This window comes from Salvelinus fontinalis, chromosome 33, assembly GCF_029448725.1.
Source record: "Salvelinus fontinalis isolate EN_2023a chromosome 33, ASM2944872v1, whole genome shotgun sequence".
NCBI classification, from domain to species: domain Eukaryota; kingdom Metazoa; phylum Chordata; class Actinopteri; order Salmoniformes; family Salmonidae; genus Salvelinus; species Salvelinus fontinalis.
Genome location: NC_074697.1, coordinates 39,985,188 through 40,001,582, shown reverse-complemented (window position 1 = coordinate 40,001,582; position 16,395 = coordinate 39,985,188). Strand labels below are relative to the sequence as shown.

The window sequence follows — 16,395 nt, the reverse complement described above, 5'->3', positions numbered from 1 at the left end:
CATTATCCATACAGTATACTATACAGATGTAGGATCTTAATTTGACCTATATTGTCGCAGCAAAATAATCCTTCAACAACAGGATTTGAACGTGTAATCCAGAATGTTGCTTGATTGGTGGTTAGGCTATTAACCGGTCAAAATGAGGCTACATGAAAAGTGCAATACTGTTAATATAACCGTGTGTACGTGCGGGTTTTCAGTGAATGTATGTAAATCACAAAGCTCATCTATAATTCTCAGCAACAAAAGAGTGATCAAATTAAGATGCTACACCTGTACAATATATAAAATTGCAACTATAGAGTGTTAACACATACAATTGAAGTCGGAAGTTTACATACACTTAGGTTGGAGTGATTAAAACTTGATTTTCAACCACTCCACACATTTCTTGTTAGCAAACTATAGTTTTGGCAAGTCGGTTAGGACATCGACTTTGTGCATAACACAAGTCATTTTTCCAACAATTGTTTACTGACAGATTATTTCACTTATAATTCACTGTATCACAATTCCGGTGGGTCAGAAGTTTACATACACTAAGTTGACTGTGCCTTTAAACAGCTTGGAAAATGCCAGAAAATCATGTCATGGCTTTATAAGCTTCTGATAGGATAATTTACATCCTTTGAGTAAATTGGAGGTTTACCTGTGGATGTATTTCAAGACCTACCTTCAAACTCAGTGCCTCTTTGCTTGACATCATGGAAAATCTAAAGAAATCAGCCAAGACCTCAGAAAAAAAATTGTAGACCTCCACAAGTCTGGTTCATCCATGGGAGCAATTTCCAAATGCCTGAAGGTACCACATTCATCTGTACAAACAATAGTACGCTATGAACACCATGGGACCACACAGCCGTCGTACCGCTCAGGAAGGAGACGCGTTCTGTGTCCTAGAGGTGAACGTACTTTGGTGCGAAAAGTGCAAACCAATCCCAGAACAACAGCAAAGGACCTTGTGAAGATTCTGGAGGAAACAGGTACAAAAGTATCTATTCACATTAAAATGAGTCTTATATCGTCATAACTAAAAGGCCGCTCAGCAAGGAAGAAGCCACTGCTCCAAAACTGCCATAAAAAGCCAGACTACGGTTTGCAACTGCACATGGGGACAAATATCGTACTTTTTGGAGAAATGTCCTCTGGTCTGACAAAACAAAAATAGAACTGTTTGGCCATAATGACCATCGTTATGTTTGGAGGAAAAAGGGGAACACCATCCCAACCATGAAGCACGAGGGTGGCGGCATCATGTTATGGGGGTGCTTTGCTGCAGAAGGGACTGGTTCACTTCATAAAATAGATGGCATCATGAGGTAGGAAAATTATGTGGATATAATGACGCAACACCTCAAGACATCAGTCAGGAAGTTAAAGCTTGGTCGCAAATGGGTCTTCCAAATGGACAATGACTCCAAGCATACTTCCAAAGTTGTGGCAAAATGACTTAAGGACAACAAAGTCAAGGTATTGGAGTGGCCATCACAAAACCCTGACCTCAATCCCATAGAAAATTTGTGGGCAGAACTGAAAAAGGGTGTGAGAGCAAGGAGGCCTACAAACCTGACTCAGTTACACCAGCTCTGTCAGGAGGAATGGGCCAAAATTCACCCAACTTATTGTGGGAAGCATGTGGAAGGCTACCCGAAACGTTTGACCCAAGTTAAACAATTTAAAGGCAATGCTACCAAATACTAATTGAGTGTATGTAAACTTCTGACCCACTGGGAATGTGATGAAAGAAATAAAAGCTGAAATAAATCATTCGCTCTACTAATATTCTGACATTTCACATTCTTAAAATAAAGTGGTGATCCTAGCTGATCCTAGACAGGAAATTTTTACTAGGATTAAATGTCAGGAATTGTGAAAAACTGAGTTTAAATGTATTTGGCTAAGGTGTATGTAAACTTCCGACTTCAACTATAGATTCGCAACCATACAGTATATTTTATACAGTACATCCAATCCTAACTATACAGTATACTGCTATAATGTACATACATTTGCCATCCATACAGTAGTAAATATAGCAAAAATGTCAGTGTAACAGACAAGACAGAATATTGGGACTGGCTACACCTCACACTCCATACTATACCATCAGACCCGACCTCTGCACTGGGGATTAGAGATTTTCTGGCTGGGCATTAAAAGGGATATGTTGTGACCCTCTTCCCTCCCTGGCAGTCCAACCTATGGTCACCCACCAGTGCTTTCTATGGGATGAGAGGAGGCCTGGATACCAGAGAACCGAATGTGACACACAGCAGGGGGGAACTGGAACAAGGCTGAGGGACTTAGACTATATCCCAATCCCCTATTGCATAATAGTGCACTGCCTTCGACTAGAGCCAAGTAGTACACTATACAGTATAGGGAATAGTGTGACATTTAGGACGAAGGTTAGCTATGGTGGTGGTAGCAGGGAAATCAGTTCCACTGAGGCGGAGTGGTGTTGGACGGGTGGGGTCGTGGCTGTGGCTGTGTATGGAAGTATTATACTCTTGACATACTGGGAGTTCTACTGTACTGTTGGCATTCTACAGCATAGCTGTGATGACGGTGGAAAGTGGGGTGGAAGTATCGGTGTCATCACTAGATACGTGTCAATCTTGAAGATAACAACACAGACAATGTTTCCCATCAATCTTCACCTTTAGACAAACCTCGTGGATAAGCTGGCTGGGGAGAATAATAAATACTCCTAAATGCAGAGAGGCAGAAGGACCGGCATACGCACGCAAACCTATACACGCAGCTTTTAAAATATGAAGTGTGTGATTTGGAAATAGGCTTGGGCTGAAAGGCTGCACTAGTACTAGTTGCAGAGGGAGGGTGATGCAATGGGGTAAGAGGAGAGAAACACATTCAAAATGCAAAGCAGCTATAACCCCGGAGGTTCCACCCTCTCCCCTCCCCCTTACGTCCCTCCCTCCACTGCACTCATGCCCATCCGTCTCGACCCCCCCCCCCCCACACTCCCAAATTCAGCCCCTCCCCCACCAGTCACCCTGGCGCTGCCATTCGAGCTATCGGAATAAGTCGCCCCCTTTCAATAAGAAGTTGACAGCTGTAGAAAATGGCTGCTTTCAGTTTGGTCGCTTCTGCCTGAAATCTCATTACATTACGCCGCGGCTGTTTGCCCTTGAAGGCTTAAAAAAGAACAATTTTGGGTTAGTGGATGCTAGGCTGGGAGAGCTGAGTATATACCACATCACCAGGGAAACCAGACAGAGACAGACGTGACCAAGCTTCTCTATCCTGACCACCGTCAGCATCCAGAGAGTCCCTCTACTAGTGGCCTACTACAACATGGAGGAGCTGAGGGCCTCGACTAGTGGCCTACTACAACCTGGAGGAGCTGAGGGCCTCTACTAGTGGCCTACTACAACCTGGAGGAGCTGAGGGCCTCTACTGGTGCCCTATTACAACCTGGAGGAGCTGAGGGCCTCTACTACTGGCCTACTACAACCTGGAGGAGCTGAGGGCCTCTACTGGTGCCCTATTACAACCTGGAGGAGCTGAGGGCCTCTACTAGTGGCCTACTACAACCTGGAGGAGCTGAGGGCCTCTACTGGTGCCCTATTACAACCTGGAGGAGCTGAGGGCCTCTACTACTGGCCTACTACAACCTGGAGGAGCTGAGGGCCTCTACTAGTGGCCTACTACAACCTGGAGAAGCTGAGGGCCTCTACGAGTGGCCTACTACAACCTGGAGGAGCTGAGGGCCTCTACGAGTGGCCTACTACAACCTGGATGAGCTGAGGGCCTCTACTAGTGGCCTACTACAACATGGAGGAGTTGAGGGACTCTACTAGTGGTCTAGCCTGCTTTCAGCTCCAGGGTCTTAGCAGGGACTCTATGAGGCAGTCAGAGGTGGACAGGGAAGGCCAGGCTATGTTTCAGATTGTGGGGGAGAGGGAACCTATTTCAGCAGCATAACTCTGCGGCCAGTGTGATTATAAACAGCTGGAGTACAGCACCGCTAGATAAGGTGGACAATGTGATTCTAAACAGGTGGAGTACAGCACCGTTAGATAAGGTGGACAGTGTGATTCTAAACAGGTGGAGTACAGCACCGCTAGATAAGGTGGACAATGTGATTCTAAACAGCTGGAGTACAGCACCGCTAGATAAGGTGGACAATGTGATTCTAAACAGGTGGAATACAGCACCGCTAGATAAGGTGGACAATGTGATTCTAAACAGGTGGAATACAGCACCGCTAGATAAGGTGGACAATGTGATTCTAAACAGGTGGAGTACAGCACCGCTAGATAAGGTGGACAATGTGATTCTAAACAGGTGGAATACAGCACCGCTAGATAAGGTGGACAATGTGATTATAAACAGCTGGAGTACAGCACCGCTAGATAAGGTGGACAATGTGATTCTAAACAGGTGGAGTACAGCACCGCTAGATAAGGTGGACAATGTGATTCTAAACAGGTGGAGTACAGCACCACTAGATAAGGTGGACAGTGTGAGATGACCATACAGCAGCAGCCCGTCACAATCAGAGCCCTTATAAAGCCAGAAATAAAAAACAGACACAAAAACACACAAAGGAGTAGAAAATAGGAAAAAGCCTGGAGCATCAAGTGCCTTTTTAACAGTCTTAAACCCACAGAGCGTCTCGACACCAGGCAAACAGAGGGGAGTGATTGGTCCAAACAAAAGCAGAGCAAAGAGAGAAGCATATGGCTGGGAGCGCACCCACTAAAACACACACACACACACACACACACACACACACACACACACACACACACACACACACACACACACACACACACACACACACACACACACACACACACACACACACACACACACACAAACATACAACCCTCCAAGATAGCACAACCCCCACCATAACCCACTATCTAAGGCATTGGAAGCAAGCGCAATAAACTGTAGTCCACAAAATGACACATCTACACACGGTACATGCTACGACCGCAATTTCCTAACTACAGTACCAAAAACTCCAGCCCCTGACCACTCTCTAATTAGCCTCAATTAGCAGTGGCTTGAATGAAAGAGAAACAGAGGGCTCCACCTAGAGGGAAAGTCGGGTCATTGGAAAATGAATCCTCACCATAAAAAACTAAGCTACAATGCTACAAAATGCAATTAGGAAAAGGGATTACTTTCTAATGGTGATTTCTAACTTGGTTAATAAGGGGATGTATACATAATGACCCTGCAAGAGAAATTATATGGCATTTAACTAATGGATTATCAAGGAGTAGGCCTTCAGGAGACCGCTACGTACACTAAATCATATTTTCATAAAAGCACTATATCTATCATGAGGTTTGAACCTGGTATCATTCAGTATAGTAGTCCCAATATATCCTACACACACACACATATGGGGAAGTGGGTTGTGTGCAGGGTCGGTCTGCTCTTTATGCATATTCTATGACTGAGACATATTGTATTACTCTGGTGTGTGTGTGTGTGTGTGTGTGTGTGTGTGTGTGTGTGTGTGTGTGTGTGTGTGTGTGTGTGTGTGTGTGTGTGTGTGTGTGTGTGTGTGTGTGTGTGTGTGTAGATGGCCTACGCTGAGTTGGCCAGGTGTGCCAGGCAGGTGTGTAGACCTGTGTGTAGACCTGTGTGTGTGTGAAGTCAGCAGTGTGGGGAAGAGCCTCTGTAGACTAGCCATCTGACCATGGCCATAGGCCTTCAGTACTGATGCTTTACTGCTCTGGTCCACACAGCATAGCAGTATGAGGCAGGCTCTGCCTCGCTTGGTGGAGGAAAGGCAATCTGTGTACCCATCCCCCCACACACTATGCAATAATACCCTTAACCATTCAACCCCCTCCTCCTCTCCCCCTCCATCACCCCCCCCCCCCTCCATCTCTCTTCCACCCCCCCTCTCTTTCTCAGTACCCAGAGAAATGATTTATCTTTTTCGTTTTTTTCCCCCCTCTACAGATGTGACTGCCTTTTCTTGGTCTCTCAGTACTCTCAGTAGATTGCTGTGCAGCTGAAGACTAGGAGATGTAAAGCTATAAGGCCTGGCGTAGTGAGCAGAACAGCCCAGAACTGAACAGCACAGAGACCAAACCCAGCCACTGCCTCACACGCCCAACCAGACCCTGAAAATGAGGGCAGACATGTACACACTCTAGAAAATACATACTTAGCAGTATTATCAAACCAGGTGAGGGCAAAGAAATGTAATGCGTGGTACAGGAAAGATAATAATTTCATCCAAACACAATCTATTATAGCCTGTATGTACTGCATCCACCCAAATTCCCCAACATTTTTTTATTTTTTATTTTACACTCTCCAACTGTTGACAGTGAACATACATTGTGCATAATAAAGAACCGTACACAGACAAGTACACCAAGTTCTTGTCACTTTGGGAGACGGCTTTGACATGGCCATGTAGCATGGAACATAAGTGTATTCATGGCTAGGATGCCCGTGAGTGACTAGGCTGTGATGACATGGGTGTGTATGTGTGTTTGTGTGGGTGTTCGTGTGGTAGTGCATGTAGGCTTGTGTGTGTGTGTGTGTGTGTGTGTGTGTGTGTGTGTGTGTGTGTGTGTGTGTGTGTGTGTGTGTGTGTGTGTGTGTGTGTGTGTGTGTGTGTGTGTGTGTGTGTGTGTGTGTGTGTGTGTGTGTGTGTGTGTGTGTACAGTAAAAAGTGTGGCAGCTAGCATCTGCCAGTCTAACAGCTGGAACACATTGGGCTGTTGAGGGGGCTGTGGCGTTGTTCACCAGGAGTGGTCATACACACACACACACACACACACACACACACACACACACACACACACACACACACACACACACACACACACACACACACACACACACACACACACACACACACACACACACACACACAGTGCTGATGCTGACACATCAACAGACAGCAACACAGACAGCTGCACCACTGTAGGACTATCGACCAGCTCATCTGTTAAAGTACCATGTCCCTGAGACAAATACAGCTTGGCATAGTGTGTGTGTAAGTGTGTGTGTGTGTGTGTGTGTAAGTGTGTGTGTGTGTGTGTGTGTGTGTGTGTGTGTGTGTGTGTGTGTGTGTGTGTGTGTGTGTGTGTGTGTGTGTAGAGCTGGGAATCCCCAGGGACCTCACAATACAATATTATCACCATACTTAGGTGCCGATACCATATGCATTGCGATTCTCACCATTCTATATGTATTGCGATTCGATACTGTGATGTTATTGCGATTTGATGTTCCAAACATATTGCTCACATGTCTGCTGCAGAGGGACAAGAGCGAGCTATGAGAAAATGAGTTTTGATCAGTCATGGAAATAAAAGTGCTGAAATTGGCTCCATATTTACAAAGAAGATGGAGAACATGCTATGAAGGGAAAATACTGGAGTTTTGGTGCAGGTACAGCTAACTAACACACCAAAAAATGATTGTGAAATGTAACTGTATCGATTTTTTCCCCCTTCACTATGTGTGCGTGTGTGTGTGTGTGTGTATGTGCGTGCGTGCATGCGTGCGTGCGTGTGTAGGTGTATGTGAATGAAGTGGAGAGAGAGAATGCATCTGTACAGTAGGTGTCTCTAGGTATCTATAGGTCTGTGTTACGTATGTTTGCATTCACCTAAACTCAGCAAAAAAAGAAACGTCCTCTCACTGTCAACTGCGATTATTTTCAGCAAACTTAACATGTGTAAATATTTGTATGAACATAACAAGATTCAACAACTGAGACATAAACTGAACAGGTTCCACAGACATGTGACTAACAGAAATTGAATAATGTGTCCCTGAACAAAGGAGGGGTCAAAAGTAACAGTCAGTATCTGGTGTGGCCACCAGCTGCATTAAGTACTGCAGTGCATCTCCTCCTCATGGACTGCACCAGATTTGCCAGTTCTTGCTGTGAGATGTTACCCCACTCTTCCACCAAGGCACCTGTAAGTTCCCGGACATTTCTGGGGGGGAATGGCCCGAGCCCTTACCCTCCAATCCAACAGGTCCCAGACGTGCTCAATGGGATTGAGATCCGGGCTTTTGGCTGGCCATGGCAGAACACTGACATTCCTGTCTTGCAGGAAATCAGGCACAGAACGAGCAGTATGGCTGGTGGCATTTGTCATGCTGTATGGTCATGTCAGAATGAGCCTGCAGGAAGGGTACCACATGAGGGAGGAGGATGTTTTCTGTGTAATGCACAGTGTTGAGATTGCCTGCAATGACAACAAGCTCAGTCCGATGATGCTGTGACACACCGCCCCAGACCATGACGGACCCTCCACCTCCAAATCCATCCCACTCCAGAGTACAGGCCTCGGTGTAACGCTCATTCCTTTGACGATAAACGCGAATCCGACCATCACCCCTGGTGAGACAAAACCGCAACTCGTCAGTGAAAACCACTTTTTGCCAGTCCTGTCTGGTCCAGCGACGGTGGGTTTGTGCCCATAGGCGATGTTGTTGCCGGTGATGTCTGGTGAGGACATGCATTACAACAGGCCTACAAACCCTCAGTCCAGCCTCTCTCAGCCTATTGCGGACAGTCTGAGCACTGATGAAGGGATTGTGCGTTCCTGGTGTAACTCGGGCAGTTGTTGTTGCCATCCTGTACCTGTCCCGCAGGTGTGATGTTCGGATGTACCGATCCTGTTGTTACACGTGGTCTGCCACTGCAAGGACGATCAGCTGTCCGTCCTGTCTCCCTGTAGTGCTGTCTTAGGCGTCTCACAGTACGGACATTGCAATTTATTGCCCTGGCCACATCTGCAGTCCTCATGCCTCCTTGCAGCATGCCTAAGGCACGTTCACGCAGATGAGCAGGGACCCTGGGCATCTTTCTTTTGGTGTTTTTCAGAGTCAGTACAAAGGCCTCTTTAGTGTCCTAAGTTTTCATAATTGTGACCTTAATTGCCCAAGCTGTTAGTGTCTTAATGACTGTTCCACAGGTGCATGTTCATTAATTGTTTATGGTTCATTGAACAAGCATGGGAAACAGTGTTTAAACCCTTTACAATGAAGATCTGTGAAGTTATTTGGATTTTTATGAATATTCTTTGAAAGAGAGGGTCCTGAAAAAGGGACGTACACCGGGCCTCCCACTCCTCTTTCTATTCTGGTTAGAGCCAGTTTGCGCTGTTCTGTGAAGGGAGTAGTACACAGCGTTGTACGAGATCTTCAGTTTCTTGGCAATTTCTCACATGGAATAGCCTGCATTTCTCAGAACAAGAATAGACTGACATGTTTCAAAAGAAAGTTCTTTGTTTCTGGCCATTTTGAGCCTGTAATCGAACCCACAAATGCTGATGCTCCAGATACTCAACTAGTCTAAAGAAGGCCAGTTTTATTGCTTCTTTAAATCAGAACAACAGTTTTCAGCTGTGCTAACATAATTGCAAAATGGTTTTCTAATGATCTATTAGTCTTTAAAATGTATAAACTTGGATTAGCTAACAACATGCCATTGGAATACAGGAGTGATGGTTGCTGATAATGGGCCTCTGTACGCCTATGTAGTTATTCCATTACAAATCAGCCATTTCCAGCTACAATAGTCATTTACAACATTAACAATGTCTACACTGTATTTCTGATAAATTTTAAGTTCTTTTAATGGACAACATTTTTTTGCTTTTCTTTCAAAAATAAGGAAGTTTCTAAATCACCCCAAACTTTTGAACGGTAGTGTATGTGTTTGTATATTCTGTGTATGTGTTCCACGAGTCTGAGTGTGCATTTCGGGCAGTACATCAGTGCATGGCAATCCAACTGGCGTGGCTGAACACTGGTCCTTCAGGTAAGATTATTGACTCTGCACTTTTGCTGTTATTACGTGGATGAATCCTTCCTCCCTTCTCTCTCTCTCTCTCTCTCTCTCTCTCTCCCCATCTTTCTCTCTAACGTTATTAACTTGCTGCACGAGGAAATACTCATTTGCTTTACATGACTCCACCCACCAATTTCTAGCAGAAATCCATACCATTGGCCCGAGACAATGGAACTAAAGGAATTACCTCAGAGGGAATAGTGTACTGTAGAATGGGATTACTGCAGAATGTATAGAATTGTGTGTGTATGTTTGTGTGTGTGTGTTTGTGTCTGTGTATGCGCGCGTGTCGGTGTGGGCGTGTGTCTATGTGTGCGTGTGTGTGCACATGGCACGTGTGTCTGCCAGAGAATAGGATTGTAGTAATGTCCAGAGAGTGGGATTAGAGGAATGTTTCTGGAGAGAACGAGCAGGAATATTTGGAGATTATTATAGATTATTACAGAGTAGGACTGTTAAGGATGCCGGTAGAAGTAGATTGTTATGTCATGTGGATGTACACAACACTCGCTTTACCACTGACTCAAATGTCTACAAACTGTATGTGACATTGTTTCTTCCAATGGATTTTCTTTCCTGTGATGTATAATGAATGTGAGCTGGGACCTTCTGTCTGTGCCATGCAACTGTGCAATGCAATTCAAGCATGTTTATTGCTGCAGCCTATTCTGTGCAGTCAGTTGCATTGCATGCACTGCACCAAGCCCATCTTCTGTCAGCGGACCTTGCATCACCCTGTTCGTTCTATCCCTACCTGCCATTGTCACAGTCACAGGCAATAACATTAAAAGCAAAGGTACCACGTTCATAACCCCAAAGCATTTTATGCATACAAAACAAAAGCTGCCCATAGGCATCCATCCAACTACGTGCATGTTTTGAATTACGTCCTCACTCTGCTCTCTTCTTCATTCAATCCTTTCATTACCCTTATTATTACACGTCTGTCTTCCTTTCAGTCAGCCTGAATCAGATTCTTTAAGGGGCTCTTCTGAATGTTCCCAGTCACACAGCTAGATCCATGTCCCAACCGTCCCCCACGGTCATATGCCCTATGCCCTATGCCCTATCCAAATGGCCCTACTACTCCAGCACCAGTCAAACTATGTTGGAACACATGGCTGATGAATAATAGCCCCCTCATTGCTGTGCATGCATACTAGGACTACTTCCTGTGTCTTTCCTGCACATTTGATGGAGGTTTCCTAAGTGAATTATTCGAATAGCCTACTTGGCTATTGGGTTGTTGTAGTTCCTATTCTCCCTGTCCTGAACTACAACTCGAGACTACAGCTGGCGACCATATAGGATCCCAAAGCACAGGGAAGTGACTGACAGTTGGTTAGGTAGCAATGGAGAAATAGGTCATAGAGCTAAAAATACTTATGTGTCTCTCTCTCTCGTCTTCGCATGAAGACAAAGAGAAGAAGGTCTATGTGGAAAAAGGGGGGAATGATGGCAATAAACCAGAAAAGAAATGCCCTCACAAAAAGACAGCGAGAGAGAGAGAAGGGAGAGCGAGCTAGAGAGAGGATGCTCAGGCTTCAGTGAACTCGGTAGGCCTGGCTGTTCGTTTAAACAGTGCCTGAACACAGGATTATGTGGAATTAATATCCATCAGATCAGTCAGGCATGGCAAAATAACTATCACAACAGTCAGTCAGCCTATGGCCTCTTCCTCCAAGTAGAGTGACAGAAGGAAAGGATGGGGGGAAAGAAGGAAAAAGGTAGTCAGTGGAGGAAGAGAGAAAGAGTTAAAAAACCAAGAGACATGATAAGGGCAAGGGGTAGGGGTAGGTTTGAGGATGAATGGAAGGATAATTAACAGAGAGAGAGACCCCTAAAGATCTGAGAATTGAGTTGTGAGTCAGCAGTGGCAATATGAGGGCAGCAGGGGGTGGGTGAGCTAGAGAGAGAGAGAGAGAGAGAGAGAAAAGGAGTAGCAGAGAGATTAAAGAGGACTAGCGGAGAGGTTAGGGGAATGTCCGGTAGTGTTGGTTCTCGGAGGATTTGCCTCCACACACTGAACTCTTTGAACCTCTGAGATACATGGGACAACAGTTGAGTGGTGAGCTCCGAATACTCCAAATCAGTAGGCCAGATGACATTATATAAGCAGCGGGAGCAGTGGTAGAGGATATTAAGTAGACTAGACCCTTACTGAGAAACATTCAAGTCAGTATTAATCAGTTCACAGTCCAGTGATGGCTCCTATCCTATGCAATTCCCTTTGTTCCCTGCATTTGTAATTTTCATGCAAATAAGTCAAACGAATCTCCTTGACATGGCCTTGCAAAGGCCTCTGGGAGCATCTATGTCCCCACTTGTTCCCAGTAATTGAGGAACCAGAGACAAGGCGGACAGCAGAAAGGCACTCGGCCGCTCCCATCACTGGGAGCACAGAATATGTAGAGGGTTGCTAAATCCCAATTAACAACTGATAAATGACAAAAATGGGTGGTAGGCTGCTGCTGGTTGGCCTAAACAGTTTGTGACTGTGTATTCTATCTGCTTTCTAGAACAAGATGAAATTGGACATCTTAAAATGTATTTAAAAACAGCAACACAAAAGCAACAAATTCATATAAAAACGTTCTAGCTACTCTCCTATAACAACGGGGTAGCCTAAACAGAGAATATTATAATGAGAAAATGAGCGGCATAGGTGATGCCTCCAGCGCCACCGTTCACCTCACAGGTCTCTGTGCTGTACACGATCACTATCGGTAGGCAATAGGCTGATTTAATGACATTTTAAGAGGTGCAGTTTTGCCTTACTAAAACTCACGCACGATTTGCCATTTTATTTATGCTTACTTTAGGCTAGTTGGCCATATCCTATGGCAACAAATAGCCTAACTTGTGTAAATATGTTAGTTTCCCCAATAAGTAGAATGCCATCACTGCCGCGCATCGACTGAGTCAAATAAATTGTGTTATAGACAAATACATTAATTAAAGCAGTTCACTGTTTCTTATAATAGGCTATTCGTATACTTAGGGTAGTTCGTTATGAATTACATGAAATGTCGCCTGTCTGGATTTCAGATAGCGCTGACAGCACAGCATTGCAACTACATTCCCGCTCAGGTACCATCCGATGTGTTCTGCGCTACAGTAAGCTACCACGTTCTTTGTTAGACAGGCTGCAAATGCCTAAATTTAACCTAAGAACACTCCAAAAATACATTTTCGAGAGTCGAGTTATTATGTTTTCCATTATTTCTAATCGAAAAGGTCTCTCGGGTGCATTTTACCAAGCTGACAGACGCACAGCCACCTTTTGGACACGAGCACAGGCTGCATTCTGCACGTTGAAATGTTCTTGTGTAAATTCTGCACAAAGGAATCGAATGGAAACTTGATGGAATGTTCAACGCGACTGGCAGAAATAACACTAGTCTAATAAAAGCAACCAGTCCCGGCACATAAGTTAACCATTTTATATGATGCTAGGCTGCACAATATTTTATCAGGTGAAAATGCGCTGCCTGTAAACACTGCTGCCATTATAATCGAAAGCACGTAGGCTATTTTGCCAAGAGGTCTGTCTACAAGAAAAGGATATCCAAAAGGTATTAGGTTTCAGCCGTCGCAGGCTACCACCGGCTTGGTTTTGCCTACCACAATAATGTGAACAGGTATCAAGCACAAACTTTTCAAAAAACCGCTGCCACTCGCTATTATTTGCTATTATTGGGGAGTCTGCTCGATAGAAAACCGCTACCCGATCTGCCATGCAAGTTGGCTGCGATCTTGTCTATTGACTAAGGATACCGGGTAATAGATTGTACCTCAACATTCCACCATAGCGTCCTCATGCAATTGATGCCTCAGTGATATTGTTTCTAGGCATGCATAGGCAGCTCTGCATTTTGGAACATAACCCGGCAAAAAATAAAGCTGTTTCAAATACACCTTTCCATCGCTACTACACTACCATTGAAATATATGTAGCTTGCTATATATATGCGTGCGATGTAGCCTATAGGCAGGATACTTATTTACGATGCATAACATTGTCAACGATTAGCTAGGCTACATGGACTGACAGCATCCACAAATGTATCCCTAAAAATGTAAAAGATAAAATGTATGCACTTACGATTTCAGGGGGTTCTGTACCACTGTGGCCATTTTGATATAGTATGATAGATACAATGTAACACTGCAGATCCCCGTATTGCACATGTAATATACCAGCAATTTCAATTTCATTCATTCTCTGGGGCTGCGGCTGGGGCTGCCAGCCAATAGGAGCGGGAACGTTCAGTGACAGGTCTGGGGAAATGTAGTTTTTGCACATGTCAATATGTAACATGCTGAGAGTCAATGCACTACAACTACCAGGATGTATCGCGGTCAACTGTATAACGGTCCCGCCTTGGACTTCTATGGGTAAACCAAACCGTCTACTGTAATGTCAAGGTTGGTGTGCTACTGGACTGTCAGTCTGTAGGTGCCATTCCAACTGATGCATTGTTTGCTTGTCTTGCAGATATAGAAATACATTTTAAGGGCGAGGCTGTACGCGCACCATCTCTCAGTGAGGATGCTACAAAGAGTTCTGTTATGTGTTTCAATGTAACAATAGCAACTTTTTTGATACACTGTTTCAAATATAGGATGTTAAATTGTAGATTTATGTTTCACCAAAATCAGAATTGCATCCTGTCTTGGACAGTGCCCAGGTTGGAATGTAAGTGAATTCCCTATTTGTGCATTCACTTTTTTTTCTTCTCTTATATCGATTGTGCAAGGTTATACTAGCTGGGCTCATTCCCACAATAACATCAGTGATAATCTTCACTCCCCAAATGTTCCAAGAATTTGAATCCAAGATCAGATGTACTTTTTGGATGACTTTCGAATACACTAAAGGGTCCTTTACTTCATCTTGTTAGATTTAATATAGACAGAGAGGGGAGGGGGGGGGGGGGGGGGTTCTGGAAGAGGGATAACTAAGATGTGTTGATAGGCCAATTGATAATGATATAATCTATTCTAGGTGAGCCGATGCTGAAGAGGTTGAATAATTTATCATTTTGGGGGACAGTGGAGTAGGGAGGATAATTGATTATTTTAGGAGTTGCCTCTTCATCTGTTGAACCAAGACAGTGGGCACAGCAGTGATGGAATTTCTCTCCATGTCATTTTTGCAGCAGTGGTGCCACTGAAGCCACTCTCTATAAATCTCTGCTCACAAATATTTAATGAACATTAGCAAGCTCATTCTATGGAAGGATTATTCCAATAGAATATACCCAGGCAGAAAATGTTCAGAATTTACTGTGGAGTGCATTGATCACTTTTGAATGCTGGCGGTGCTTTCACTCTAGTGGTAGCATGAGACAGAGTCTACAACCCACACAAGTGGCTCAGGTAGTGCAGCTCATCCAGGATGGCACATCAATGCGAGCTGTGGCAAGAAGGTTTGCTGTGTCTGTCAGCGTAGTATCCAGAGCATGGAGGTGCTACCAGGAGACAGGCCAGTACATCAGGAGACATAGTGGAGGCCGTAGGAGGGCAAAAACCCAGCTGGAGGACCGCTACCTCCGCCTTTGTGCAAGGAGGAGCAGGAGGAGCACTGCCAGAGCCCTGCAAAATGACCTCCAGCAGGCCACAAATGTGCATGTGTCTGCTCAAACGGTCAGAAACAGACTCCATGAGGGTGGTATGAGGGCCCGACGTCCACGGGTGGGGGTTGTGCTTACAGCCCAACACCGTGCAGGACGTTTGGCATTTGCCAGAGAACACCAAGATTGGCAAATTCGCCACTTGCGCCCTGTGCTCTTCACAGGTGAATGCAGGTTCACACTGAGCACATGTGACAGACGTGACAGAGTCTGGAGACGCCGTGGAGAACGTTCTGCTGCCTGCAACATCCTCCAGCATGACCGGTTTGGCGGTGGGTCAGTCATAGTGTGGGGTGGCATTTCTTTGGGGGGCCGCACAGCCCTCCATGTGCTCCCCAGAGGTAGCCTGACTTCCATTAGGTACCGAGATGAGATCCTCAGACCCCTTGTGAGACCATATGCTGGTGCGGTTGGCCCTGGGTTCCTCCTAATGCAAGACAATGCTAGACCTCATGTGGCCGGAGTGTGTCAGCAGTTCCTGCAAGAGGAAGGCCTTGATGCTATGCTTTAGTCCAGGTCTGGGAGGAGATCCCTCAGGAGACCATCCGCCACCTCATCAGGAGCATGCCCAGGCATTGTAGGGAGGTCATACAGCCACGTGGAGGCCACACACACTACTGAGCCTCATTTTGACTTGTTTTAAGGACATTACATCAAAGTTGGATCAGCCTGTAGTGTGGTTTTCCAATTTAATTTTGAGTGTGACTCCAAATCCCGACCTCCATGGGTTGATAAATTTGATTTCCATTGATAATATTTGTGTGATTTTGTTGTCAGCACATTCAACTATGTAAAGAAAAAAGTATTTAATAAGAATATTTCATTCATTCAGATCTAGGATGTGTTATTTTAGTGTTCCCTTTATTTTTTTGAGCAGTGTATATAATTATGATAATAAAATATGACAAAAGTATGTTCATACAGTTCTTATACATG

At 44.9% G+C, this 16,395-nt stretch overlaps 1 protein-coding gene across 1 annotated transcript in view; it reads right to left on the bottom strand.

Moving 5' to 3' along the window:
• Positions 1–14,056, bottom strand: part of LOC129832245 (zinc finger protein neuro-d4-like) — a 43,063-nt gene extending 29,007 nt beyond the window's left edge. The window contains exon 1 of the mRNA XM_055896175.1: positions 13,929–14,056. Within this exon, the coding sequence (XP_055752150.1) occupies positions 13,929–14,041 (113 nt within the window). The 5' untranslated portion in view covers positions 14,042–14,056. The remainder of the gene's footprint in view (positions 1–13,928) is intronic.
• Positions 14,057–16,395: the final 2,339 nt, after the last annotated feature.